Raw genomic sequence first — 26,710 nt, forward strand, 5'->3', positions numbered from 1 at the left:
TCATGCCCACAGATTTAACTGAGTCCAGCTCTGAGAAATTTTCCTTAATTAGTTCCACACATCAGCACTTTCAAGTCATGGTTACTTTTTAGTGAGTTTGCTCATATTTTTACCTTTTTACCTCTATTAGAATTTAAACTCCTTGAAGGCAGGAACTCAGTCCAAATATTTTTATGTGCTCCATCCTCCAAATGATTTGTCTGAAGTGAGGCATACTGCTCCCAGTTACCTTAGCCCCTAATTGTTTTTTTTTCTATGTGGTAAAGCATACATAACATTAAGTTTGCCATCATCACCATTTGTAACTGTACAGTTCAGTATTATTCAGGATACTTACAATGCTATGAAACTGATCTCCATAACGTTTTCATCTTGCAAAACTCTGTACCCATTAAACAGAAATTCTTCTCTTGCTGATCTCTCAGCCCCTGGTGACCAACAGCCTACTTGTTGTTTCCATGCATCTTCCTACTTTAGATACCTCATGTAAATGGGATTGTAAGCATTTGTCTTTTTTGACTGGCTTATTTTGCTTAGCATAATGTCCTCTCGGTTTACCCGTGGTGGAGGATATGGCAGGATTTGCTTCCTTTTTATGACTGAAGAAAGGACGCCACATTTTCATTTTCCTGTTCATCTGAAGGTGGGCATTTGGGTTGCTTCTGTCTCTTGGCTGTTGTGAATACTGTTGCTGTCATTATGGGTATGCAACTGCCTCTTTGACATCCTGCTTTCAATTATTTGGATATATACTCAGAAGAGGGATTTCTGGATCCTATGGTGGTTCTATTTTCAATTTTTTGAGCGACTGGCATACTGTTTTCCATAGTGGTTAGATAACCAGTTTTTAATTATTCACTTTATAGGTGATAACATTTGTTATGATTTGAGCTTTTACAGGTATATATCAAGGGAATAACAAAGCTGGGGCTTGGCTTTCTGGTTTGTCCTTATTTTTCCCTGCTCTAGGTAATCCTAGAATAGGACTACTTTTCTTCCTTCTTAAAACCTCGGTCTTTTTGCCTATCAGTGTGTGTGTGTATGTATATATACACACATTCCTGGTTCAGAGTTTTAGCTTTAGAGATATGAGGACATTTTCCTATGGATGACTGATTAAGAAGAGGCTCAGGGAGACGTGTATACTCTAAGAGGAAATTTATTCCTTTCTCCCTGTCAAGATATATTTATTAGCTCTGATCTAAGGGCTTAAATTAGTGATTGTCCATGAGAGAACTCTTTTGGATAGTCTCAGTTTGCTCTAAAAATATATACTGATAAAAATTTATTACTTCACTAACTACAATTTTTTTCTAAAGGAAAATTAGCATTTGTTCGTTATTGTGAAGAGGTCTTTTGTCAAGTTTGTATCGTTTTCATACGCAAGTTAATATTGAAAATAAGCCCGCTGTACCTCACATTCTTCAGGTACATTATGATTTTGGTCTGCGGAACATTCTGTCAGTTCTGCGAACGCTGGGAGCCGCAAAAAGAGCCAACCCCACAGATACGGAATCAACAATCGTCATGCGTGTTCTGCGAGACATGAATCTTTCTAAACTAGTAAGGTTCACAGATGGAAATGTTCCACCAACTTAAATACCCGTTCAGCTAACTAAGCACAAATGAGATTTAGAAATATTTATTTAAAATACTCATTTAAAATGCTTAATAATCAGCCAAAGTGCTGGAGAGCCTAACTTTAGACTTTTTCAGACGTTGCTTTTGTGGTAACTCATATCTAGTCTAACATATGCCTATTTCGATAGAATTCAAATGGATTTTTAAAAATCCACATGTTAAGTTTCCAAATACCTTGAAATACTTTTGGGTTTTAGAGCTAAAATCTCACCTTCTTTAAAGTCTGTAGAACCCAGCAGGAAGTTATATGTAAATTTAACAAGTGTGTAATAATTTCACACTCTCTCATTTCATAGGTGAGACTGAAAATCAATTGTTCAGTGTTAGTGAATCTATGTACAGGGTGACGGATGGTATATATTTTTTTCAAGATAAAAGGGTGGAGCAAATTCCAATTCATGAATTTGTTACTATCTCTTATTTAAATTATTATTTTTACAATTTCAATTAGAAATTGTAGGTTATGTGGTAATTCCCTGAACTGATTATTATTTTATGGAGAGGTTGTCATATGGGCAATATTTTCTTTTCTTTCATCTCCTTCCTTCATTTTCTTCTCTTCTTCCTCCCCCTTTCTTTTCTAAGATAATTTTTAATTTATGGGAAACATGAGGAAAATATTCTTCAACTTCAATGAAGGTGGTATTTTACTTAGCATCATAAAATAATTTGGTACGGTCAGCATTTTCAGTTTATCTGTGCATTGTTATGATTGTGCCAAAGTAGTTGGTCCAGTTTCTCTTTCTTTTCTCTCTTAGATTGATGAAGATGAACCCTTATTTTTGAGTTTGATTGAAGATCTCTTCCCAAATATTCTTCTGGACAAAGCAGGTTACCCTGAACTGGAAATGGCGATTGGTAGGCAGGTAATGTATTTCTAAGGACATCCAGCTCTGTCCGTGTCTCTTTCACCTGAGTTGCATGGGTGTCAGGTGGAGCTGATGTATTGCAGATCCGTGGGTTTCAAGAGCAACACCCAAGATGATGGCTACTGTTTCAGGAGAGGCTGTTACACGCCGTTGACGGAGCTTCTCCAGCCAGACAGTCTCCTGCTGTCCCACAAGCACATCTAGTTGGCCACATGTTAGTGGGCCCACTGTGGATGGAAACCATTCCACACCAGATTCTGAAATGAAGTATGATGAGTGAGCGGGACGAGTGGGGCTCAGCTGGCTGGCGAGCCTTCCTCGACTTGGCTTTGTCTGTGGCCCTGGTGCTTCCACATGGCTTTGATCTCGGGGCTCCCGCCCTGAAGTGTCACTCACCGTGATCTCACGTGGCTCCTCAACTGTCATTCTTTTCCCCCAGGCCTAGGATCACTTGTGATTTCTTCCCCAGGCTCTGGGGATCTGCCATGTTATGTGAGTCATTAGGTGTCTGGACTTCCTATGAGACTTGGTGCAGCTGTGCGTTTTTCTAGTTTTCCTAGGAATGAAGACGAGTCATGTAAACCTTGTGCCACAGTTTACTTTCCTGCAAAGAAGAGTTAGGGGGAAGAAAAGTTTTATAGAAATAGTGATTGGCTCACATTTATAAAGTACATTTCAATTTGTTTAAGATATTTGCTAACAAAAATCAAATACGGTAGTACTTAATGGATATTTTCCTTTTGAAAATCAAGATACAAAAATCTTAATCTGATCAGGTAAGAGTGATAATTCATTTTGCAAATGAATTATCATCCTATGGCTGAATTAATTGTCTAAAAAGCTTAGTATAAAGTAATTTATAAGGTGACTAACGTTAGCATAGTTTGTAGCATATGAAAAATCTGAAGAGCATACACATAGCATGAAATGACATGTGATTATTACCCAACAATTCTTTAAATAAAAATAAAAACATCATTTATAGTGGGGTTAAGCGTAGCATGATGGTTAAGAGCATGGACCATGGAGCTTAGTTTCTTGGGTTCGGATTCCCACTCTGTAACTTTACAAGTAATAGTCTTGGGTAAATTGCTTGGCTTCTCTGTGCCTCAGTTTCCTTCTCTGTAAAAGAAAGATAGTGACAGTACTAATCTTGTAGTGTTATTATGAATATTGAACTTAGACTAGTGTTTGGCAGAATAACTTTCATGTGTTTGTTTGACAGATAAAAACTCAGTAGATTTATAGACAGTTTGAGTTTTAGATGGAATTTCAGTCAACTTGGCGTGCTACCAAGTTTTCCAGTTATTAAATATCACCTTTTAAATTAAACATTTAAAATACATTTTGATACATGAGTCTTTATTCTTAAGTTGCTCTTAAGACATATATTCAAGGATGTATTAATATAAATGTATTCAATTCCCAAAGGCAAATGCAGAGGTTTCTTATTGCCTTGGGATAACATTTTGAATATTCAACCTATGGTCTTTGCGTATATGTGTGTGTATATATATATACTATATATATATTGCGTATATATATATATGCAATTGCGTATATATATAAAAATATATATATACATATATAGCGTATATATATACGCAATTGCGTATATATATATAAATATATATATACATATATATATATATATATTTTATGCCATATATATAAAAATTTTTTATTTTAAATAAACTCCACGCCACACATGGGGCTCAAACTCATAACCCTGAGATAAAAAGTCACATGCTCCACTGACTGGGCCTGCCAGGCACCCCGGCAATATATTTTTCATTGTGGTAAAATATATAATTTAAAATTTAGCATTGTAATCATTTTTAAGTATACTGTTAAGTGGCATTAAGTACATTTCACATTATTGTGTAAAACATCGTCACCACCCATGTTCAGCCCTTTTTTCACCTCCCCGAACTGAAACTCCATACCCGTTAAATAGTAACTATCTTTCCTCTATCCCCCTCCTCAATGTCTGTGCTTAGTTTGAGCGCAGTGGAAGGTCCAGATTGCTGTCGATGTGGCCCAATGTGGGGCTTTGTTTATGTTTTCAGGTTGAAGAAGCTGGTTTAATTAACCATCCTCCTTGGAAACTGAAAGTTATCCAGCTGTTTGAGACACAGAGAGTGCGACACGGCATGATGACCCTGGGGCCCAGTGGAGCGGGGAAGACCACTTGTATCCACACCTTGATGAAAGCCATGACAGGTAAGGGGGTGGTCAAGCTATGTTGCTCTGGGCAACACATTTAAATCACTGTGACACATTTGGATGCTCCAAGAGGGACATGCTCTACTGATTATTGGGTGCATTTTAGAGATAGTGTATTATAATAATGAACTGGAGGGGAAAACTTCTTTGCAGCTTTATTGAGATATAACTGACATATAGAATTGTATAAGTTTCATGTGTACAGTGTATTGATTTGAAGCAATTGTATGTTGCAGAATGATTACCACCATTAGCTTTGACCCCCATCTCATCACACGGTTACTTTCCATTTCTTTCTTGTGGTGAGAACATTTAAGATCTACTCATCTAGCAACTTGTTCAATTATATGATACAGTGTAATTAGCTATGATCATGATGCTATATGCACGTTATGCTATAATGTACGTCAGATCCTCATCCTTGTGAATCTTTTAACTGGAAGTTTGTACTCTTTGTCCAATATCTCTCCATTTCCCTACACCTTAACCCCTGGTAACCACCATTCTACAATCTGTTTTCCAGGGTTTGCTTTTTTTTTTAGATTCCATACATAAATGATACCATACAGGATTTATCTTTCCCTGTGTGACTGACTTCATTTAGCGTGACATTCTCGAGGTTCATCCGTGTCGTCATGTCATTGCAAATGGCAGGATGTCCTTCTTGTGTGTGGTTGAATTATATATATATATGTCACATTTCCTGAATTCTTTCTCTTATTAGTGGGCATTTACATCATTTCCGTATCTTAGCTTCTATGAATAATGCTGCATGAAAACAAATTTTAAACAGTGACTTTATGTACTGTGTTATGTGTTTTACTTATGTTATGTCATTTAATTTTCACCATGATCTTGAGATGTGGCTCTGACCATCCCCATTTTGTACAAAAATGTCGAGCTTCAAGTTCAGAAATGCTACGGGTTGTGAAGACAGTAAAGTCAGGGCCCACTAATGAAAAACCCGGACGTTTCCCATTATAACATGGTACTCCCCAATGCGTTAATACGATGTGCTACCTCTCAGTAAATTAAAAAAAATAATTTCAATTTCAACTCCCCAAATCATCCTAATCGTAAACTAATTTCCCACCAAGAATCAGATATTTTTCTGGTGAAGTTCAAGAGATGTCTTTAATTCCCAGATCTCCCTTAGCCTTATATCTAATTCCCTACCTAGCCCAAGGCCATCCAAAGATTATGGGCATTGCCACATTTGTGACTATCTCTATGTTTTCTGATTGGACATTGATGTTTCCCATACTAAAAGTACTGTGTAGGCAGCTCTGAGCCATGGCAGATTTGAGTCCCAAAATTTCACAGAACTTCAGCCGTTGGATTGCATCGCACATGGTCCCACGGGGAAAAGGTGCCTGGCTGGGTTTCCAGTCCGCTCATGAAACTCCAGTGCACTGATGCTGAGTTGTGGTGGTGGAGACTGCTCTGTATTTGCTCTCGGGTCCTGCACGTGTTGGGTTCAGTCTCGGTGCCCTCAGCTAGGGGGCAAAGCGAGTTCTGTACGTTAAGACTCCAGCACGGAGTGTTCACACTGAGACAGAACTGTGCTCTCAGCTCTCACTTACCTTTGCCAAAACTGAGAGCACACACCTGCAAGACTTACCGTGCGGTTTTCACGTGCTGTTGAGACTCTGTTTGGGGATTTTTATATAGCTTTAAAATGATGTGCTCTCTCAAATTATGCTTAATAATACTTTTGTTGTTGTTGTGTAGCTGCCTTCTGTTAACAGTAAACTACAAATGCACCTGGTAAAGTGAGTTGGACAAAATGAGTACTAAATATTAAACAATAGTGATACATTATGTATAATATGTCTAAATTATGTAATCCATACGGCATCGCTGGTTTTGGAGAAGTTCTTTGCAAAGATGAATTAATCATTAGACTCCTTGCTGTCGATTAACCTGTTCTTGGTTTTCACACGTAGGGCAAACATTCGTTATCTTAAGCAAAACATTGTCTAATGCCCAAAACACTAATTATCCCAAAGATTGAGAAGGTAATTGCCTTGAACTTATACTAGACCCATGTATATGTGTTTCCTTATTCATCATGTATTTATTTATCAAATATCTTTAGTGTTCTGTACGTGAGGTTCTGCTAGGTTCTGTAGCAGAAGTGGGGAAGCAGGCGTGAGAACCAACGGCCATGCCTTCAAGGAGCGGGATAACCCAGACAGTTATTAGTCAACGTGGAATCGCTATGAGAAGATTTGGACAGTTATGCTGTGAGCAGGCAAAGGAGATCAGAAACCTTTCTAAGGAATTCTAGGAAGGCTTACAGAGCAGGTGCCACTTCAGCTGAAGATTGAGGGTTGAGTAGCAGATGGGTGCAAGGCATTCTTAGCAGAACAAAGAGCCTGTGCAGATAGGAGAGACTCCAGAGAGCATGGCATGCCCAGAAAGTGCACTGGTGTGGATAAAAGGTAGTCTGTGTGTGGGGGTGGGAGTGGGGAAGGTGAGAAGGTATATATAGTACGTGCTTCTGGTGCCCACCACCACACCCCTTTGATCCTGTCCTGGTACAGGTGCAGCTGTTGGTCAGTTTCTCCCACAAATGCCAGGGGTGTCTCCCAGTTTTTCAGCATTATGACTTTCCTAGAATCTAGGGAACTGGTTCAGCCTGGAAGAGAGTGGGCATTAATGCCCCTGAGGCAGCCATACCCTCAAACAGTGGCAGCAGTTGGGTTGAAGGCAAGTGTCCTACCTCCTCATGTCCATCAGAGGGACACTACATCTGTGGCCACCTCCCAAATGAGCCCATTCTTGGATTTCTCTCATTTTCTGTTTCATTCTCTCTTTCCCCTGACTTCAAACTCCCCATACCCGTATCCTTGTTTGAGGCTTTCCTTTTAGGGGGCATTCAAATTAGTGCAACAGGTGTCACATGAGGAGCTTTGTAAGTTATGCTAAGTACTTAGATTTTATTTTGCAGGTGATGGGAAGCCATTGGGCTGGGGAGTGATATGATCAACCCTGTGTGTAGAAGACCATCCTGTGGCCATGTAGAGAATAGGCCACGGGGGGCGCCTGGGTGGCGCAGTCGGTTAAGCGTCCGACTTCAGCCAGGTCACGATCTCGCGGTCCGTGAGTTCGAGACCCGCGTCAGGCTCTGGGCTGATGGCTCGGAGCCTGGAGCCTGTTTCCGATTCTGTGTCTCCCTCTCTCTGCCCCTCCCCCGTTCATGCTCTGTCTCTCTCTGTCTCAAAAAAAAAAAAAAAAAAAAAAAAAAACGTTGAGAATAGGCCACGGGACAGGAGGGATGGTCTGGAGTCCATAAAGAGGCAGCAGCAAGAAAGTGTACCTACTCTAGGGCAGAATCCATGAAGGTGGAGTGATGGGGACAGTCAAAAAATGCCTAGGAAGAGAATTAAGAGGATTCGGTTTAAGTCAGCAAAACTAAAAGGCAACCAATGGAATGGGAGAAGATATTTGCAAATGACATATCAGATACAGGGTTATAAAGAACTTATCAAACTCAACACATAAAAAGTAAGTAATCCAGTGAAAAATGGACAAAAGACACGAATAGACACTTTTCCAAAGAAGAGATCCAGATGGTGAACAGACACATGAAAAGATGCTCAACATCACTCATCAGGGAAATACAAATCAAAACCACAACAAGATACACCCTCACACCAGTCAGAACGGCTAAAATGAACAACTCAGGCAACAATAGATATTGGCGAGGATGTAGGGAAGAGGAACCCTTTTGCATTGCTGGTGGGAATGGAAAACAGTATGGAGGTTCCTCAAAAAATTAAAAACAGAGCTACCCTATGACCCAGCAATTGCACTACTAGGTCTTTATCCAAAGGATGCAGGTGTGCTGTTTTGAAGGGGCACATTCACCCCAATGTTTATAGCAGCACTATTGACAATAGCAAAAGTATGGAAAGATCCAAAATGTCCATTGACTGACAAATGGATAAAGAGGATGTGGTATATATACACAATAGAATATTTACTTGGTGATGAAAAAAGAATGAAATCTTGCCACTTGTGATAATGTGAATGGAACTCGAGTGTGTTATGCTAGGCAAAATAAGTCAGAGAAAGACATATATGATTTCACTCATATGTGGCAATAAGAAACAAAACAGATTAACATAAGGGAAGGGAAGCAAAAATAAGATAAAAACAGAGAGGGAGACAAACCATAAGAGACTCTTAAATATAGAGTACAAACTGAGGGTTGCTGGCGGGGTGTTGGGTGGGGGGATGGGTTAGATGGGTGATGGGCATTAAGGAGGACACTTGTTGGGATGAGCACTGGGTGTTGTATGTAAGTGATGAATCCCTAAATTCTATTCCTGAAATCATTATTATACGATATGTTAACTAACATGGATTTAATTAAAAAATAATAATAAAAGGAGGAATTAGTTTAACCAACCTTTTGAAAGTAAAGCATTTTTTTCTTGTAGTGATCTTATAAACATGTTTTGGTATTTCATTTTTTTGGTCTTAAATTAAAAAAATATTATGCAAGTGTAGTTGACATACAATGTTATATTCGTTTCAGGCATATAACATAGTGACTCAATAATTCTGTACCAAAATGTTACGGTATTTAAAATTGAAATGATACAATTCTACATACTACCATAATGAAATAATTAAAAAAATTTTTTTTAATGTTTATTTATTTTTGAGAGAGAGTGAGAGAGCACACACATGAACCAGGGAGGGACAGAGATAGAGGGAGACACAGAATCCGAAGCAGACTCCAGGCTCTGAGCTGTCAGCACAGAGCCCGACGTGTGGCTTGAACCATGAGATCATGACCTGAGCCGAGGTCTGACGTTTAACCCACTCAGCCACCTAGGCGCCCCCATAATGAAATCATTTTTGATAGTTTTTCTTATATGGGCAGCAGATCAAGTCATTTTTACTTATGATACTATCATAGTCTTTTAAAAAATGTTTATTTATTTATTTTGAGAAAGAGAGAGAGAGAGTGAGCAAGGAAGGGGGCAGAGAGAAAGGGAGACAGAGAATCCCAGTCAGTCTGCAGCACAGAGCCCGTCGCAGGGCTCGAAACCACAAACCGCGAGATCACGACCTGAGTTGAAGCCAAGAGTTGGACACTTAACTGACTGAGCCACCTAGACACCCTAATAGTGTCATACTCTTTAAGAGTTTGCTGGCCTTTAGGTAAAAGATATAGTTTTGCTAGTCTTATGGATATCATTTATTGAAGAAGCTGAGTTGTGATGCAGTTTCCCTTCAGCATTGTAAAGTACTGCAAATAATTACCCTGAGTCTTTTTGTGATTTAAAAAAAGGGAACTATGGTCTAATTTTCTAAATGGGTTTTAGTGGGTTTTAACACCTTTTTCAATGTGCATAGTTATTACGTATGTTTGCCTGTGTTTGTCAACCTTTCGCACAGTATGTAATGTTTCAGCATCAATTTTTATCATTTTATACTTTAAATCTTATTCTTCACTTTTCTGCTTATTAACCACAGTCCCTTATGTACAGAATCTAGCTTATTTAGGAGTAGTTTTAGGGTGTGAAAGAGTCAAAGACCTCTTTTGAAGTTGGCTGTAAAAGAAAAGTCCTTGATTCCTGCAACATCAGTTTCGCTTAGTTTTGTTTTTTGTTTTTTTTTTTCCAAACGAGTAAGAACACATCTCAGCAAATTGAAGTCGGGAATGCAGAGAATGCAGCATCTTCTGGGTGGTATTTCAGAGACCAGGCTTAATCCAATATATCAAAAATCAAAAGATTTTTGAGCTGTGAAATTGGAAGAACTTCCAGATTACATTAATTCCTTCATCCATGCCAACATGGTATCCTTCCCCCACCCCCATTATGTTTCCTGCAGCTTGCTTTTACAGAAGATAGAAACAAAAGTATGTTAGTCCATAAGATGTAACGATGTTAATTATGATACCTTGGAATGCAGTAAGACATAATGTTTTCGTGTAATTTTGTATTTTTCCTATTTTGAACACCTGCTGACAGTACATTGCCATTAGTACAGTGTTACCTAATGATGGCTTGCTCTACATCTGCGTTGTTTAAAGTTTGGATTTACTTGGTACAGATTGTGGAAAACCACACCGGGAAATGAGGATGAATCCCAAAGCGATTACAGCCCCACAGATGTTTGGTCGACTTGATGTGGCCACAAATGATTGGACTGATGGGATATTTTCAACTCTTTGGAGGAAAACGTTGAGAGCTAAGAAAGGTAGAAAATGAAGTGTTATTTTTGACCTGTACTTCTAGATAAAATCTTAGGGTGCCTATTTAGAATTAGTAGAACAACTGTATTCTCCATACGAGGAGACCAGCAAGCCCTAAATCAGTATATTTGTCAATGTTGAAATACTGAAACTATTGATTAGTATATTTAAAATCCCCCTCTCCCACCTTTTTTTCTTTGTTGTTATTACAAAGGGAATGATTTTCCTTTTCAGTAAGTGTTTTTGTATCCCTGTGACATCTTAGAATAAAATAGAAAGAAAAAGCTGTTAAGGAAAATTGATAGTGTTGAATAAAGTGACTTTACCATAACCATTTCCCTGTATCTTTTACAAATGTTATTTTTATTTAAGCATAGCCTATTTTTAGAATACTGATCCCCCTATAAAATCGCAGGGGGAAATGGGCTTCTTTGGGAAGAAAATTGCATATATCAAAAACAAAGTCTCTATCGAACTAACAAATATTGCTGTTTAGACGCACACTGGTATTTGGTTATCCTGTGAACAAACTCGTTAAGGGCTAGTGGTTCACTCTGAATGCTCTCTTACTTTTGGAGTCTCTAAATTGAACCCAATGTTCCTGGGATACCAGCTCAGATGGAAGAGGTGATATCAACTCTCCTCTCCTCGTGTTTTCTCACTCTCGAGTAAGTGGGAGAAAGGCATAGTGAATGCACTTGCGGGGAGAAGGAAGGATGCAGGAGAAGGAAAAGATACTGGGGACATTTCTTCATGAGTCTTGTCTTTGGAACACTGTCTACTGAGAAATGTTTAAGGTGGTGCCACTCATTTAGGGAACGGAGCTCAGCAACCTAACATCAGTTGTCAAAAGAGGCATGGACATGTCTAATTTCTAAAGTGTGCTCACATTAGACATTGTTGTTTTACTGGAAATAAATGAAAGTTTGTCTCTGTCTTGTTCCAGTAATCCTATGTAAACACATATGCAGTGCCCAGTGCTACCTCAAAGAATGGGAGCTCAAAGCAGTGGTTTTTTTTTTTTCCCTCTTTAAAGAAGGCAACATACTTTTTCTAAGTGACTCGGGTATTTAGATCATCATTTTACTTAAATTCAGTCGACTGAGCATAATTAAGATTTTTAAAAGCATTTTATTTGACACATAATATTTTACAGCTGTGGCATAGTAAATAAAGGTTAGAGTTCCAAACTTGGTCATGGTGTCAGTAAGAGAGACTAGAGATAAAGAAATTAGGAGGAATTATTAAACCAGATACCGAAATTTGCGATGGCATTCCGTTGACCATTCTGCTGATGCTTGTCACTTTTTTTTTTACTTCCAAATATCTCCTTAAGTGATTCCCATCAGTTTTGTCCCCAGGAGCCCCTCCAAGGGGCTCATGGCCTCCAGCTTGTCAGATACAAATTGTCGGTTCTCAGGCTAGTCCGGCTTGCACAGAACCTGGCACGGTTGATCACTCTTCTTCTTGGACCTCTTCTGTCACTTGACATCAGGGAAACTTAACCTGCTTGCTGTCCTTCTACTTGTGCCTCATGAGGGGTCTGTCAGAGGGAGGAGTCTGCAAAAGAGACTGTACCAGAAGTCTGACCTCTGAAGTGGCTCTGTGCTCAGACGTCCTGCCTCTGTCTACTTGTCCTCCCTAGAAGAAACATACCCAGTCCACGGTTTTAAGTGCCATCTCTAAGCCAATGGCTTCTACATTCTAATCTTCAGCCCTGACCTCTCCCTTGAATCCCCAGCTCAACAACATTGTGGTATGTGTGTGGGACATCTCAAATGTGACATGTACCAGCCAGAATCAGTTCCGTGGTTCTGCCTGTCCTTCTGATGGCACTCACATTCCCTTTTCTCTTCTCCAACTCTTGCTTTCTAGAACAGCCTCAATTTGTACTCACTTTGAGACCTTTGCACTTGGTATTCTTACTGCCTGGAAAACTCTGCCTCTAGATCCCTACATCACTTCATTCTCCTGAAATATTTTATTGACTACCTTATCAAAAGCAATGCCCCATCCTCTTTTCTTCCTGATTGTTCTTATCTTACATATTATTTGCTTATTGGTTTCATTATCATCTCTACCCCTTAGAATGTAAGCTCTGTGAAGACAGGACAGTGTCTTATTTTTACCGTAATGTCCCCAGACCCTAGAATAGTGCTGATACATAGAAGGTGCTCAATGAATATTTGTTCAACGAACAAATGACTTTTTTCCTTTGGTTATGTGCTTTAAACAATGGCTATAGATAGAACTAGAAAAGTCCTATGTGACAAAATAAGATAATCATTTCTATCAAAGTTTTATTTAAATATTAATGAAAATTATATCAAATTATAGTACTTCTTCAAGTACACTAGTTATGTGTATATGTATATATGTGTGTGTGTATTTTTCCCCCCCGCCTTTTGTGGGCTATTCTAGGGGAGCATATCTGGATAGTTCTTGATGGTCCAGTAGATGCCATCTGGATTGAAAATCTGAATTCTGTTTTGGATGATAACAAAACTCTAACCCTTGCCAATGGTGATCGGATTCCCATGGCTCCAAACTGTAAGATCATTTTTGAACCTCATAACATTGACAACGCTTCACCTGCTACTGTCTCAAGAAATGGAATGGTTTTCATGAGTTCTTCTATCCTCGATTGGAGTCCTATTCTTGAGGTATAGTGGAGTCTTCATTTTTTTAATTTAATTTAATTTAATTTAATTTAATTTAATTTTTTTTCATGCCCAGCTTTTTTTTTCTTTTAAATATAATTTATTGTCAAATTAGCTAGCATACAGTGTGTAAAGTGTGCTCTTGGTTTTTGGGGTAGATTCCCATGGTTCATTGCTTACATACAACACCCAGTGCTCATCCAACAAGTGCCCTCCTCAATGCCCATCACCCATTTTCCCCTCTCCCCCACCGCTCCCCATCCACCCTCAGTTTGTTCTGTTTATTTCAGAGTGTCTTATGGTTTGCCTCCCTCCCTCTCTGTTTGTAACTATTTTTCTCCCCCATCTCTTCCCCCATGGTCTTCTGTTAACTTTCTCAAGATCATCCACATATGAGTGAAAACATATGGTATCTGTCTCTCTCCGACTGACTTATTTCACTTGGCATAATACATTCTAGCTCCGTCTACGTTGTTATGAATGGTAACGTTTCATTCTTTTTGACTGCCAGGTGGTACTCCATTGTATATATATATAAACCACATCTTCTGTATCCATTCATCAGTTGATGGACATTTAGCCTCTTTCCATCATTGGGCTGTTGTTGAAAGTGCTGCTATAAACACTGGGGTGCACGTGCCCCTTTGAATCAGCACGGAGTCTTTCTTTTGTGGACCCAAAGAGGAAAATGGATCTTTTCGTGTTCTGGTACAGTGCATGCTGATTTTTCTGCAGACCTGTGGTGTGATTGCATTTCGTTGCTACTGTTTCTGGCAGATCTTGTATCCTTCGGGACATCGAAACCCTGATTGTCCCTTCCAGGTGCCATCGGTGTTCTGATTGATTTCTTCTGGGCTCTTTGCATCTCCTTAGACCCGTGATGTCCACTGTGGGTTGGGGAGTAATCGCAAGGCCTAGCTGAATCACTAATCCCGCCAAACTGTGAATAAGTGAGATTTAATTTTATCACTTTGGGAATTCATGACATTTTTAAAAGGTACTCATGCCTGTAAAGTTTGGGAGCGCCCATCTTAGAAACATTAGCTTGAAGAAAACAATTTATTAAAATTGTATATAAGGAATTTTGATGAGATTCAATAGCCATAATATTCGTTTTAAGTTTGTTCTTGGAAATAATATTTCAGACAATGTCTCTTCAATTCATGAAAAGCTATATTATTTTCTTATCACCGGTACATTCTAGAGTGTATTGATTATAATTAGATTATAATTAAATGCCTTGTATACTTAGATATTTTACTAAATAAATACTATAATGTAGGGCAGAATGCTTATTAATTTTTTTAATGTTTATTTTTGAGAGAGAGAGAGGGAGAGAGAGACAGATAGAGCATGAGTGGGGGAGGGGCAGAGAGAGAAGCAGGCTTCAGGCTCTGAGCTGTCAGCACAGAGCCTGACGTGGGGCTTGAACTCATGAACTGTGAGACCATGACCTAAGCCAAAGTTGGACACTTAACTGACAGAGCCACCCAGGCGCCCTGGGCAGAATGCTTATTAGAGTAGCCACGTGTGAAACCTCTTTTTGACATTGTTAGTTAAATTTATTATTTTATTTACCTAATTTTTTAGAAATGATTTTGACTGAAAACTTACAAAATCATAATTTAAATTAAGTAGGTGTTTATTTTACATCATCATTAAATTTTTGTACTTGTCTTTCTGTATCAATATGCCTTGGCTTTTAATAATATCATCTCAGGATTTACAGAACTCTGGCTTGCACAAGGGTTTAGGTTTGGTGAAGTGTCAAGATGTGAAAAAGGGGGAGATTATATAGCAAAATGTTGCTTACGTATAATTGGATGTGTCACTAAACATGCTTCTAAAGATTTCAGATTTCACAATCAAATTATCCATCCATTAAGGAGAATACAGAGCAAGGGTTCTGAACCCTGGCTTTGCAAAAATAGTCATCAATGACAGTTCTTTAAAATACAGGTGATTGGGTCATACCCCAATCCTACCAGATTAGAATCTCTGGGGACAGAGGTCCAGGAGTTGGTTTTTGTTTTTGTTTTTGTTTTTAGAAGCACTGAAGTAGCTTCAGATTTGGCAACCACAGATACAGCAGCAAGCTACAAGTGAAAAAAAGTATTTGTGTGATTTTCCCCTAATACTTCGCATCCACGAAGGCTTTTAAAAAATACTTTTACACCACTAGCTAATGAATATTTAGACTTTGCTTTTTATGAAATAAGCTTCTATTATGTTCTATGTTGAGGCTGAATGAGGTCTTAATGCTGCACTTACCTAATTTTTTATAATGCTTTTCAATAATGCAGTTTCTTCTCACAAATGATTAGCAAGAAGCAAGACTCGCAAAGAATCAGACTGAAAGTGTTTAGAGCAGTATCAGGCAGCTCTAGGGAGTTATTAGAGGCAGGCAGGTGGAGAAGTTTTGTTCATAGGAATCTGTCAGCTCCTGGGAGCCAGGCTGATTTCTTGGCCTTGTGTATGACCTTTCTGCTTCCATCAACTTGAAAGTGCTATGTTCTGTTTTTGTTGCCGTGGAACCCTGGTAAATTCATGAATTGATGAATAATTTGGAATCAACATTTTATTGCTTCTGTTCAGTGTCTAAGAATGAGCCGATCTCTTGAGGCCAAGGGAACTTGTCTCAGCTTCAGAGAATATTGTGTGTTACATGGTATTTTGTTAGGGATCACACGCGCTTTTCTACAGTGGGCTCTCCAAGTGGCTCAATTCTCCATTTTCCTGAGTATTCTTTGATATTTTGCCACACTGGTTATTAGTTACATCAGAAGAAATAAAAGGAAACAGCTAATTTGATAAATCTTTGTTTCCCACTTAAGAAAATGTGGGTATGGATTTGCTGTGTTCATCTTTTAGTCCTTTTTCTTTTCCTGAATTATTTCTCTTATGTATGCCTCCTCATTGTCTTCTAGTGTATTTTAATCAAGAGCTGAAGACTTTTTGTCCATCTTGGTTTCAAGACCTGAGCATATGTGTAGGGTGGTAACGGAACATGTGGGTTTGAATTCTGGACCTGGCTACCCACTGGCTGTGGGATCCTGGGCACATCACTTAAACTCTTTGGGCTTCAGTTTTCTTTCTTTCTTTTTTTTTTTTTAAATATTTTTTAAATGTTTATTCATTTTTGAGAGACAGAGAGAGACAGAGCACAAGTGGGGGAGGGGCAGAGAGAGAGGGAGACACAGAACCCGAAGCAGGCTCAACGCGGGGTTCGAACTCACGAGCCGTGAGATCGTGACCTGAGCCGAAGTTGGACGCTCAACTGACTGAGCCACCCAGAGGCCCCTGGACTTTGGTTTTCTCATCTGTAAAAGGAGGATAATAATAGCTCCTACCTCATAGCATTATTTTGAGCATTAAATGAGTTAACGCATGAAAGAATGTATAGCAAGGCCTGGCACATCCCATCTGCAGTATTATCATTAGATGTTGTTATTATAGTCCATTGATATTTAAAAAACTTTTGTCCCAAAACGGCCATTTTCCTGGCATGCTAATACATTTATTAGTGCACTAATATGTAAATTAACAGGGTTTCCTTAAGAAGCGCTCACCCCAAGAAGCTGAAATTCTTCGTCAGCTGTACATCAAGTCTTTTCCCGACCTGTATCGCTTCAGTATTCAGAACTTAGAACACAAGATGGAGATACCTGAGGCCTTTGTGATCATGCAGAGCATTGACATGCTTCAAGGGCTGATCCCTCCAAAGGTAAATTGCTCAACTTTCTAGAAATTTCTCTCTTATTAACTGAGCCATGTTGTGCAGAGAGTATAGTATTTGAAACTGGCTCTCTTAGAGCTATGGATGGGGGAATGTTTCAAACGTCCCCCTGCATCGTTTTTATTTTTCTCATTACTTTTCTCCCCAAGTAAGTCACGGGTTTGTAATTTAGTGGCAAGTTCACAGTCATCTAATAAACATCCAGATTTATTTTGGGCGCTGACTTGGTATTGAGATAAATTCTGTATGTTTCCAGTTTTACTCATCTTTTCCTTGTTCTTGTCTTGGGGAAAGGTATTGTCCCTTTGACATTTTTTATTATTTTTATTGAAACCTCAAAGCACAATTTAGGCTTGAGAATTGAGTGACTAAAACAAAAAGTTTCTTCCGTGCCCAGGAGCAAGGTGCGGAGGTCACCGCAGAGCACCTGGGGAGACTGTATGTCTTCTCCCTCATGTGGAGCATCGGGGCCGTGCTGGAACTGGAGGGCCGACGCCGGGTGGAGCACTGGCTGCGTTCTCAGGAAGCGCTGACCTTGGATTTGCCGCCTCTAGCGGGGACCGATGACACCATGTTTGACTATCATGTCTCGTCCAGTGGTGAGGACACTTGCTTCCGTTCCTACCTAACACACGGGAGCAGGTTTTTCCACTGGCTTAATGTTTACATAGCTTTATTTTTCTAAATGGTAATTAAAACACACGCTGTGAAATTAAAAGGGAAATCTTTATGTGTGATGAAACCTGATTGTTTCTTTTTCAAAACTTTATTTCATTTGTGTCCCAGATGCATATCTTCCCCTTGTGAGGTATATTATTTACTAAACTTTTAATGAATTAAAAACAAATTAGAGGGGCTCCTGGATGGCTCAGTCGGTTGAGCGTCCGACTTCGGCTCAGGTCATGATCTCGCAGTCTGTGAGTTCGAGCCCTGCGTTGGGCTCCGTGCTGACAGCTCAGAGCCTGGAGCCTGTTTCAGATTCTGTGTCTCCTCTCTCTGACCCTCCCCCGTTCATGCTCTGTCTCTCTCTGTCTCAAAAATAAATGTTAAGAAAAAATTAAAAAAAAATTAGAAAAGAAAAATCTCCAGATCAGATCTATTTCAGTCATTTGTATAATATAATCAGAAATTTACATAAAGATTACAAAGTGTGAAGTATATTTTTACTAAATGTGTTTATCTATGTCTATAGATCTATCCAGATATACCTTAAGTTTATTTATATGTGCATATATAAAGTACATCTATATAAAACATATATATATATATATACACAATATTTCTGTATCTTTTATTTTTGGTTCTATAATTAAAGGAAATACGTAATGAAAAGCTTATGAGATTAGATATTTTAAGTGGTTTTAGGTACATACTACTATCACTATATTCTTTTTTATTTTTTATTTTTATTTAAAAATTTTTTTAATGTTTGTTTATTTTTGAGAGAGAGAAAGAGACTGAACGTGAGTGGGGGAGGGGCAGAGAGAGGGGAGACAGAATCTGAAGCGGGCTCCAGGCTCTGAGCTGTCAGCACAGAGCTCAACGCGGGGCTGGAACTCACAGACCGTGAGATCAGGACCTGAGCCGAAGTCGGACGCTTAACCAACCGAGCCACCTAGGCATCCCAACTGTGTTCTTTTTGAATGTGTATTTATTTTTGAGAGAGAGAATGAGAGTGAGCGTGGGAGGGACAGAGAGAGAGGAGAGGGCGAGAATCCCGAGCAGGCTCTGTGCCGTCAGCACCAAACCCCATGTAGGGCTCGAACCCGTGAACTGTGAGATCATGACCTGAGCTGAAACCTAGAGTCTGACGCTTAACCGACTGAGCCACCCAGTCCCTTATCACTGTATTCTTAATTTTTATTCAGACATTATTGAAAACTGACATATTTAAAAAGAAAATTCCAAGACACTTCTTAATATTTCCTAATATTACCACTTTGGAATTGTTCCTTGGGAAATTCTGACTCGGCTAACACATACTTAAATACTACGTACAGCTACCATTCTAATCATTTTATTTTATGGGGAGATTTTGAAAGATGCTTTATGAGATGTCCGGGACATCTGCTCGTGACCGTTAGGAATTAAATCATTAATAGGCGTATGAATATGTGAATGTTCTGTGTGCACCTCAGGTCAGTGGCTTCACTGGAACACGTGCACCGAGGAGTATGTGTATCCACCTGACGTCACTCCAGAATACGGCTCCATCCTGGTACCAAATGTCGACAACGTGAGGACCGACTTCCTAATCAAAACCATCGCTAAACAGGGCAAGGTACGGCTCTTTAACTTAATTGCTAACAATAGCACATTTTCAAACGTCCCTTGAAAACACAAGGCATCTTGCATTTATCTTAGAATGCTTTAGGTTGCTGTCTAGAGGAAATGAAAATATGACCCAAATGGATATACTACTTTTATTATTCTCCACTGACACCCGTAGAGTTGCCTGGTTCCAATTCATGAGCAAGTAATTTGTTCTCACATGTTAGTTGAGAGACAGTGAATTTTGACTCGTTTGTCCAAAGAGACATTCTTCTCTTCTGATAATTGTGTTAGTTTGCCAGGGCTGCCCAAATAAATCACCACAGGCTGGGTGGCTTAAATGACAGACCTTTCTTTCCTCCTAGTTCTGGAGGCTTGGAGTCCAAGGTTAAGGTGCTGGCGGGTTTAGTTTCCCCGGGGGCCTCTCTCCTTGGCTCGCAGCTTGGCCTCTCTCCTTGGCTCGCAGCTTTCTCTGTGGTCTTTATCTGTGCTCATCCCTCCTGTTACCTGTGTATCCAGACTTCCTCCTCTTCTACAGAGGCTGGTTAGATTGAACCAGGGCCCACCTTAATGGCCTCATTTTAACCTCATCATCTCTTTAAAGGCCCTCTCTGCAAATACAGTCACATTCTGAGGCCCTGGGTATTAGGGCTTCGACGTGTGAATTTGGAGAGGGGGAGCACGATGTAGCCCATAATCATTTTATTGCATTCCTTGGGTTTCTTTCTCAACTTCTCTTTTAGGCCGTGCTGTTAATTGGGGAGCAAGGAACAGCCAAAACAGTCATTATCAAAGGATTTATGTCAAAATACGATTCTGAAAGTCACATAACCAAGAGTCTGAATTTTTCTTCTGCAACCACCCCACTGATGTTTCAGGTACTGGCTCTTTGGTATTGCTCGTTAAGACCAAGTTTGTGATAAAGTTTGGAGGCTCCACTCTCTTCCCTGGGAAGCCTGTGCCCATTGACTTCATCTGCACTTTTTCCCAGCCGTGATAAGTCCCCTACATATGCCTTCCATTATCTGTATTATTTACCTGCAATAGAATCTCCCCCTAGTTGAGTTATACTGTATAATCTTAAATTGTGGAGAAATAAAAAGCTTATACAGGGAGTTAAACGCCTCAGTACTGTTTAAAATATGTAAAGAAAGCCTGTGAACATGTAAAACCCAAAACTGAAAGGAATATCATTCATTCCTCCATCCAAACCTGCTTCCTCTCCCTAGTGTCTGCTCTTCTGTCATTGTTACTATTATTCTAGCCTCTAGGCTAGATACACCGGTCATCTTTGATGGGTCTCTCTTGAATCAAGGTCTGAAAATGTAGCTATGGAAATACTTTTCACATCTCCTTCTTTCTCTTCATTCTCCCTGCCTACCTCTCCATAATTCACATTCTCAGGGTCCACACCGGGGTATTAGTGTGGAAAGATCTCCGACTGGTGCAAGTCTAATTCTCTTCCAGTCTTGCTTTCGTTCCTCGTCTGATCTCCAGTCCCGACATTGCTGATTTATTTTGTTGTATCCTGACTTAACATTACACCACGGCTCCCATTATCAATTGCAGGAATAAATCGTAGAGTTAGCACATTCAAGATTTTACCCTACTGTATTATTGAGGAGTAATAGAAAAAAAAAATCCCTCAAATTTGCTTTGCTTCTGTGAACAACACTGCCAAGAATGACTGGGATCCCAGTGGTGGCCTGGTGGTTTTGCTCTGGTCCTAAGTTGTTTAAGACCCTGTGGAAACTGGGGAGAGAATCCTATGTGTCAACTCATGCTTGGGTTGTTTTCAAATCATCCCTCATATCTGTTAGAACATTAATACATAAATAAAAAGGATACATTTCATAACTTGAAGATGGAAGGGGAATTTTTAGAATTCCAACCCGAAGAACTTTGGTCTTGATTAACTTTGTTGTGCTGTGGTTGTTGGAATTAAAATATCAAAGAGCAATGAAAATTGTTGACAGCCTGGCTACATCCTGACCTTTTATCCCTTCATGTAATTGGTGACTGGAGAGTGCCAATAAACTAAGACCATTGATTAAGTTTCTAAATAAGTCTGTCAACTGTTTTCTGCTCCTGTTAGAGATGGAATTTCCAATACCTGCTAGCCCTCTGTCAGATGAATACCATTTACCGTGTTGTGATGGGAAGGAATGTCTGCATGGAAGGTCAGCCTGAAACTGCAAAGACTGAGCTGTGTTATTTTCGTGTTTGGGGAATAGCACGTTAAATTACCCTAGGCTGGCAAGATGCTAATGTTATACATATTCCTTTGTTACTGACATTATGCACATTCCCTTGGTATTGTCTCACATTTGAAGAACTTTTGTTAGTTTTACTTTAGGAGAGCATCCCCTTAAAGGCTTTAACTATAACTTCTTTGCGGATGCAGGTTTTCAAACATTAAATGAAAGTGTGATTCTTTCCCCCTATTATGTTGGGTAATTATCAATTCACATTTCTTGAGACTGGAGTAAATCTTTAGGGCTGTAATGTAATTCTGACAGTAACTACCTGGAGTTACTGAGGCTTTACAGGCAAAGGGCTCAGTCCCCCCCAGACCTTCCCTCACTTTGGGTATCAGCCACCTGCCTCAGTTTCCAGGCCACCAGCCTTTCTGAACACCTGGCTCAAAGTTCAGCGGTTCCTATGACTCTCTCTCCGTAATTCACCAGAATGACTCTCAGAATTTAGGAAAGTGCTGTGCTAATGATTACAGTTTCATTATAAAAGATATGAATCAGGATCAGCCACAAGAAGAGATGCATTGAGGCAATGGTTGGGAGGGTCCCGGCCGAAACCTTCTCGTGTCCTCAGCATGTGTTGTCTTCCAGGCACATCCAAGTGCGTCCCCAACTGGTAAGCTCACCTGAACGACGCTGTCCAGAGCTCTGTCGGGCTTCATGACGTAGGCGTGACTGATGGAATCATTGGCCATGTGATTGAACTCAGTCTCCAAGCCCCCTCCCCTCCCAAAATATCCACTGATGTCACGTGGTCCAAATCACCAACCCTCAAATCACACAGTTGGCCTTTCCGGCAAGAGTAGACTGAGGGGACCCACCATGAACAACAGATTCTTATTACTCGGGGAATTGCAGGTGTTTAAAGGCTCCCTCCTAGGAACCAGGGACAAAGGCCAGCCAAATCATTTAGTATGTAACAAGACCCTGTCACTGTATTTTTACTAGTAACTCTTGGTGTTATTTACTCCTTCAGGGTGATAAAGATCTGTAGGCTTTATCACGAGACATTTATTAATTCCCTGGAAAAAAGGCATATGTTATCTAGAAAGCAGCCTGTTTGTTGATATCAAAATTCATAAACGATGTAATAGATTTCTAGAAGTTGCACCACATTGGAATGTAATAATTAGGACAATAATAGGCAGGCTTTTAGAACACAAACATGTGTGTTCTTTCAGGTCCCATTAGCTGATTCCCAGCTACGTTAGCCCAATTCCCTCCGACCCCGATGTCAAGCTGTCATCGATAGTTCACTGTTTCTTTTCCTGCTCAGAAGCATCATAGGATCATGTAGTCTGCTCAGTGCCTGTTGACTGCTGAGTATCCAAGCTTTCTACTAAGCTAGACTCATTAATTTTAGAAAGTTTCAATTACCTAACCTGCTATAATTAACTTTCTCACTGTAATTTTCCACCGTTCATGCTAAAGCGAGTTTTGAGGGAGATGAGCATCTTTCTGGGTATCTTCTGCTTACCTGGATCCAAACGCAACTGAAATTGTAGACGAGAAAATAGATACTGTGCGTCCCTCCTGTGTTACCACGATAGCACACGGTCCAGTCGAGGCCACACATCTGTTGCTTGACAGGTTATCTTCATTTATGGTTTCTTTTATTTTCCCCAAGGTGTCACATGCACAGCTTTTGTCAGTGTTTGACTATATGTCCGTCTTCATCTAGAACAGTCTAGTTTACTTCCATTGGCTTGGATTAATAAGTAATGGCATCCCTGTAACTATCGAAAGTGTGTAGTTTGGGCAAAAGTTGTACGATGCCCTGATCTTTTTGGCGAAGGCAATTCAGTGAGTCTTTTAAGAGAGAGATCTCAATTTTTTCCCCAACAAATATTATTTTAAGTGTTTCCTTTCTGTTTTAGAGGTAATCTACACATACCTTTAAAAAGTTAAACAACACAGGAAGTTAAGAAAGTTTCTTTAGAGAATTTCTGAAAAAGTTGATCTTTTCTAAAAATAATCTTAAAATGTTTTGAATATAATTGTCTTTTAAATAGTTGTATGGCACTAGGTTTTCTTTTTAAAAAATGAGACTCATAGAGCCGAGAAAGAAATTCCACATTTTTTTTTAAAGACTCAGAACCACTTTTCCAAATGAAATCATATGCAGAAGACTAAGCTATGAAACAGGTGACCATAGATTTGCTCTGGTGGAATTGGAGCTGGACTCCTGAAACCCTTCCTGACTTCATCCTTGCTTCCTGCAGAGGCCCCTATGGTTGCGGAAAATCCTTCTGATTCTTCAGAGCATAGTTTTAAGATGAGTTTCTGGAGTAGAATCATAAGAGATAATATGTGAAAGTATTTTTCCACGGTGAAGGTCTCTAAAAATGTCAGGTTTTACTGTTACTATGAATGTACTCAGTTCGAGGGAGACTGATGTACTTGTCTGTGTTCACACAGTTAGCCGATTGCAGAAACTGGTGAGAAACCAGGTCCCCATATGTTCTGTGCTTTTCCAGTTCACCCGTATGCCTCCTTCCAATTGGCTTTTCTTTATCCACATTAATATTCAAATGACTGACTTATCACTTAGTGATCTTGTTTTATTTTTAGCTTCTACTTACCTTTTTATTGTATTTTCACATTGTTTTAGATATTTTACTTTTCTTTATAATATGCTATTGAGCATTTTACACTTTACTAATGTAAGATTTTTCATTTGCTTTTGGTGATTTATAGTAAAAGGGGAAGATCTTATTCAAGCATTAGATGTCTTTAAAAAAATTTTTTTTTAATGTTTATTTATTTTTGAGAGAGAGAGCACAAGCAGGGGAGAGGCAGAGAGAGAAGGAGACAAAGAATCTGAAGCAGGATCCAGGCTCTGAGCTATGAGCACGGAACGCAATATGGGGCTCGAACTCACAAACCGTGAGATCATGACCTGAGCCGAAGTCAGATGCTTAACCAACCGACCCACCCAGACACCCCTCAATAGATGTCTTAATAAGAACATAAGCTGTCCATTTTAATCTTTTAGCTAAACAGCAGATATGTAGGCCTAAAATTAAGCATATTTAAAATTTTTTAAATGTTTATTTATTTTTGAGAGAGAGAGAGAGAGAGAGAGAGAGAGAGAGAGAGACAGAGCATGAGTGGGGGAGGGGGGGGCAGAAAGAGAGAGGGAGACAGAGAATCTGAAGCAGGCTCCAGGCTCTGAGATGTCAGCACAGAGCCCAATGCAGGGCTTGAACTCACAAGCCGTGAGATCATGACTTGAGTTGAAGTCAGATGCTCAACCGACTGAGCCACTCAGGCGCCCCAAGCATATTTTATATTTCAATTCAATTGGATGTAATATATATGAAAATGACTTAAATGCTGATATATAGAGTTACCTGTAAGTGATAATAAAATATCTTTCATCTTTATAATGCATTAAGCTCACCCTGTACTTTGACATATATCATTTATGGATAATACTGTGTTGTGTATATACACACATACACATGTATCTGTAATTTAAATATCTTTATATACACTTCCACTTGTGACTATGCAGGTTATGCAGATTTGTGCTATGTCCTATTACAGAGACAATTGTGTGAATGATAAACCCAAGAATTGGGCAGTGCACAACCTTCTCAACTGTACATTACCCTGCCAATATCTCTTCCAAGGCAGTGTTCCGCCCTCTATCTGGTTGGGGAAATAGACATGTATACAATCAAGTATAACTGATATGATAAGTGCTACTTATGGTGTAATCTACAAGTGTTGTGGAGACCAGAGGAGGAAGGAAGTAATTTCTTCAGAAGATTACAGAAATCAATGTAATGAAAAAGCTGACTTTACTTAAGGAAATTCCATACTTATGTCATATTAATATTATATATTTTAGGAATTATAGAGGCTGAACTATTAAGAATTAATTCAAAAAATTGAATTACCCCTAGTTGTAGGGCTCCTAGCTTAGCATGGACACGGGCAGCTTTCTTCACCTGCATTCCCAAGTCTGTCTGGATTTCTAGCCTTCTGGTTTTTATTTCTTAAAATGCTGTTGTCACAACTTGGGCTAGCCCTCACATGCCATGTGTGAGATAGGCAGACAACAAGAACAGAATCTTTCTAAGATTCCATAGAGTGCTTAAGATGATATCATGCTCACTAGCGTCCTCTGATTTCAGAGTAAAGTTTTTGTTTGTTCTCAGACAACAGCATAAACTGCCCTTAGTCCAAGTTCTTGCTAGAGATCTCAATTTTTTTTTTTTTTATCAATAGCTGTGTCGAGAGAAGTGACATTTATGGAAGATCATTCATCTAAATCAATTTTTGACAAATTGTGTTTAGCTGATGCTAATGCTGAGGGATTTTTTTGGCTCAGAAATGGCTACTCTAGGAATATGTAAATAAGGACCCCTTAACGAACACTAGCCTGTGAACTGAGCATCACTGTGTGGTATGTGTTTTATTGTTAACTGAATACGAATGAATTACGATGGTGAGGGCCCAGAACAAAGAGACTAAGGGGTCTTTAGAGGTGAGACTGGAGATGTACGTGGGAACATCATGGCACTCCTTGTAAATCACTCCTGGAGAACCGGTGGAGTATTTTACAGGGTGACACTGCCCCTTTATTTATTTTATTTTATTTTATTTTATTTATTTTTTTTTTTCGTTTTTTAATTTATTTTTGGGACAGAGAGAGACATAGCATGAACGGGGGAGGGGCAGAGAGAGAGGGAGACACAGAATCGGAAACAGGCTCCAGGCTCCGAGCCATCAGCCCAGAGCCTGACGCGGGGCTCGAACTCAAGGACCGTGAGATCGTGACCTGGCTGAAGTCGGACGCTTAACCGACTGCGCCACCCAGGCGCCCC

The 26,710-nt window shown here is 39.5% G+C and overlaps 1 protein-coding gene across 1 annotated transcript in view; it reads left to right on the forward strand.

Moving 5' to 3' along the window:
- The window catches only part of DNAH5 (dynein axonemal heavy chain 5), a 240,303-nt gene that overhangs the window by 107,231 nt on the left and 106,362 nt on the right, over positions 1–26,710 (forward strand). Inside the window, exons 39-47 of the mRNA XM_049648271.1 lie at positions 1,429–1,563; positions 2,400–2,507; positions 4,580–4,733; positions 10,812–10,958; positions 13,375–13,616; positions 17,161–17,337; positions 17,747–17,948; positions 19,488–19,630; positions 20,364–20,498. Coding sequence (XP_049504228.1) covers positions 1,429–1,563; positions 2,400–2,507; positions 4,580–4,733; positions 10,812–10,958; positions 13,375–13,616; positions 17,161–17,337; positions 17,747–17,948; positions 19,488–19,630; positions 20,364–20,498 — 1,443 coding nt within the window. The remainder of the gene's footprint in view (positions 1–1,428; positions 1,564–2,399; positions 2,508–4,579; positions 4,734–10,811; positions 10,959–13,374; positions 13,617–17,160; positions 17,338–17,746; positions 17,949–19,487; positions 19,631–20,363; positions 20,499–26,710) is intronic.

Source organism: Panthera uncia (assembly GCF_023721935.1).
Source record: "Panthera uncia isolate 11264 chromosome A1 unlocalized genomic scaffold, Puncia_PCG_1.0 HiC_scaffold_17, whole genome shotgun sequence".
NCBI lineage: Eukaryota > Metazoa > Chordata > Mammalia > Carnivora > Felidae > Panthera > Panthera uncia.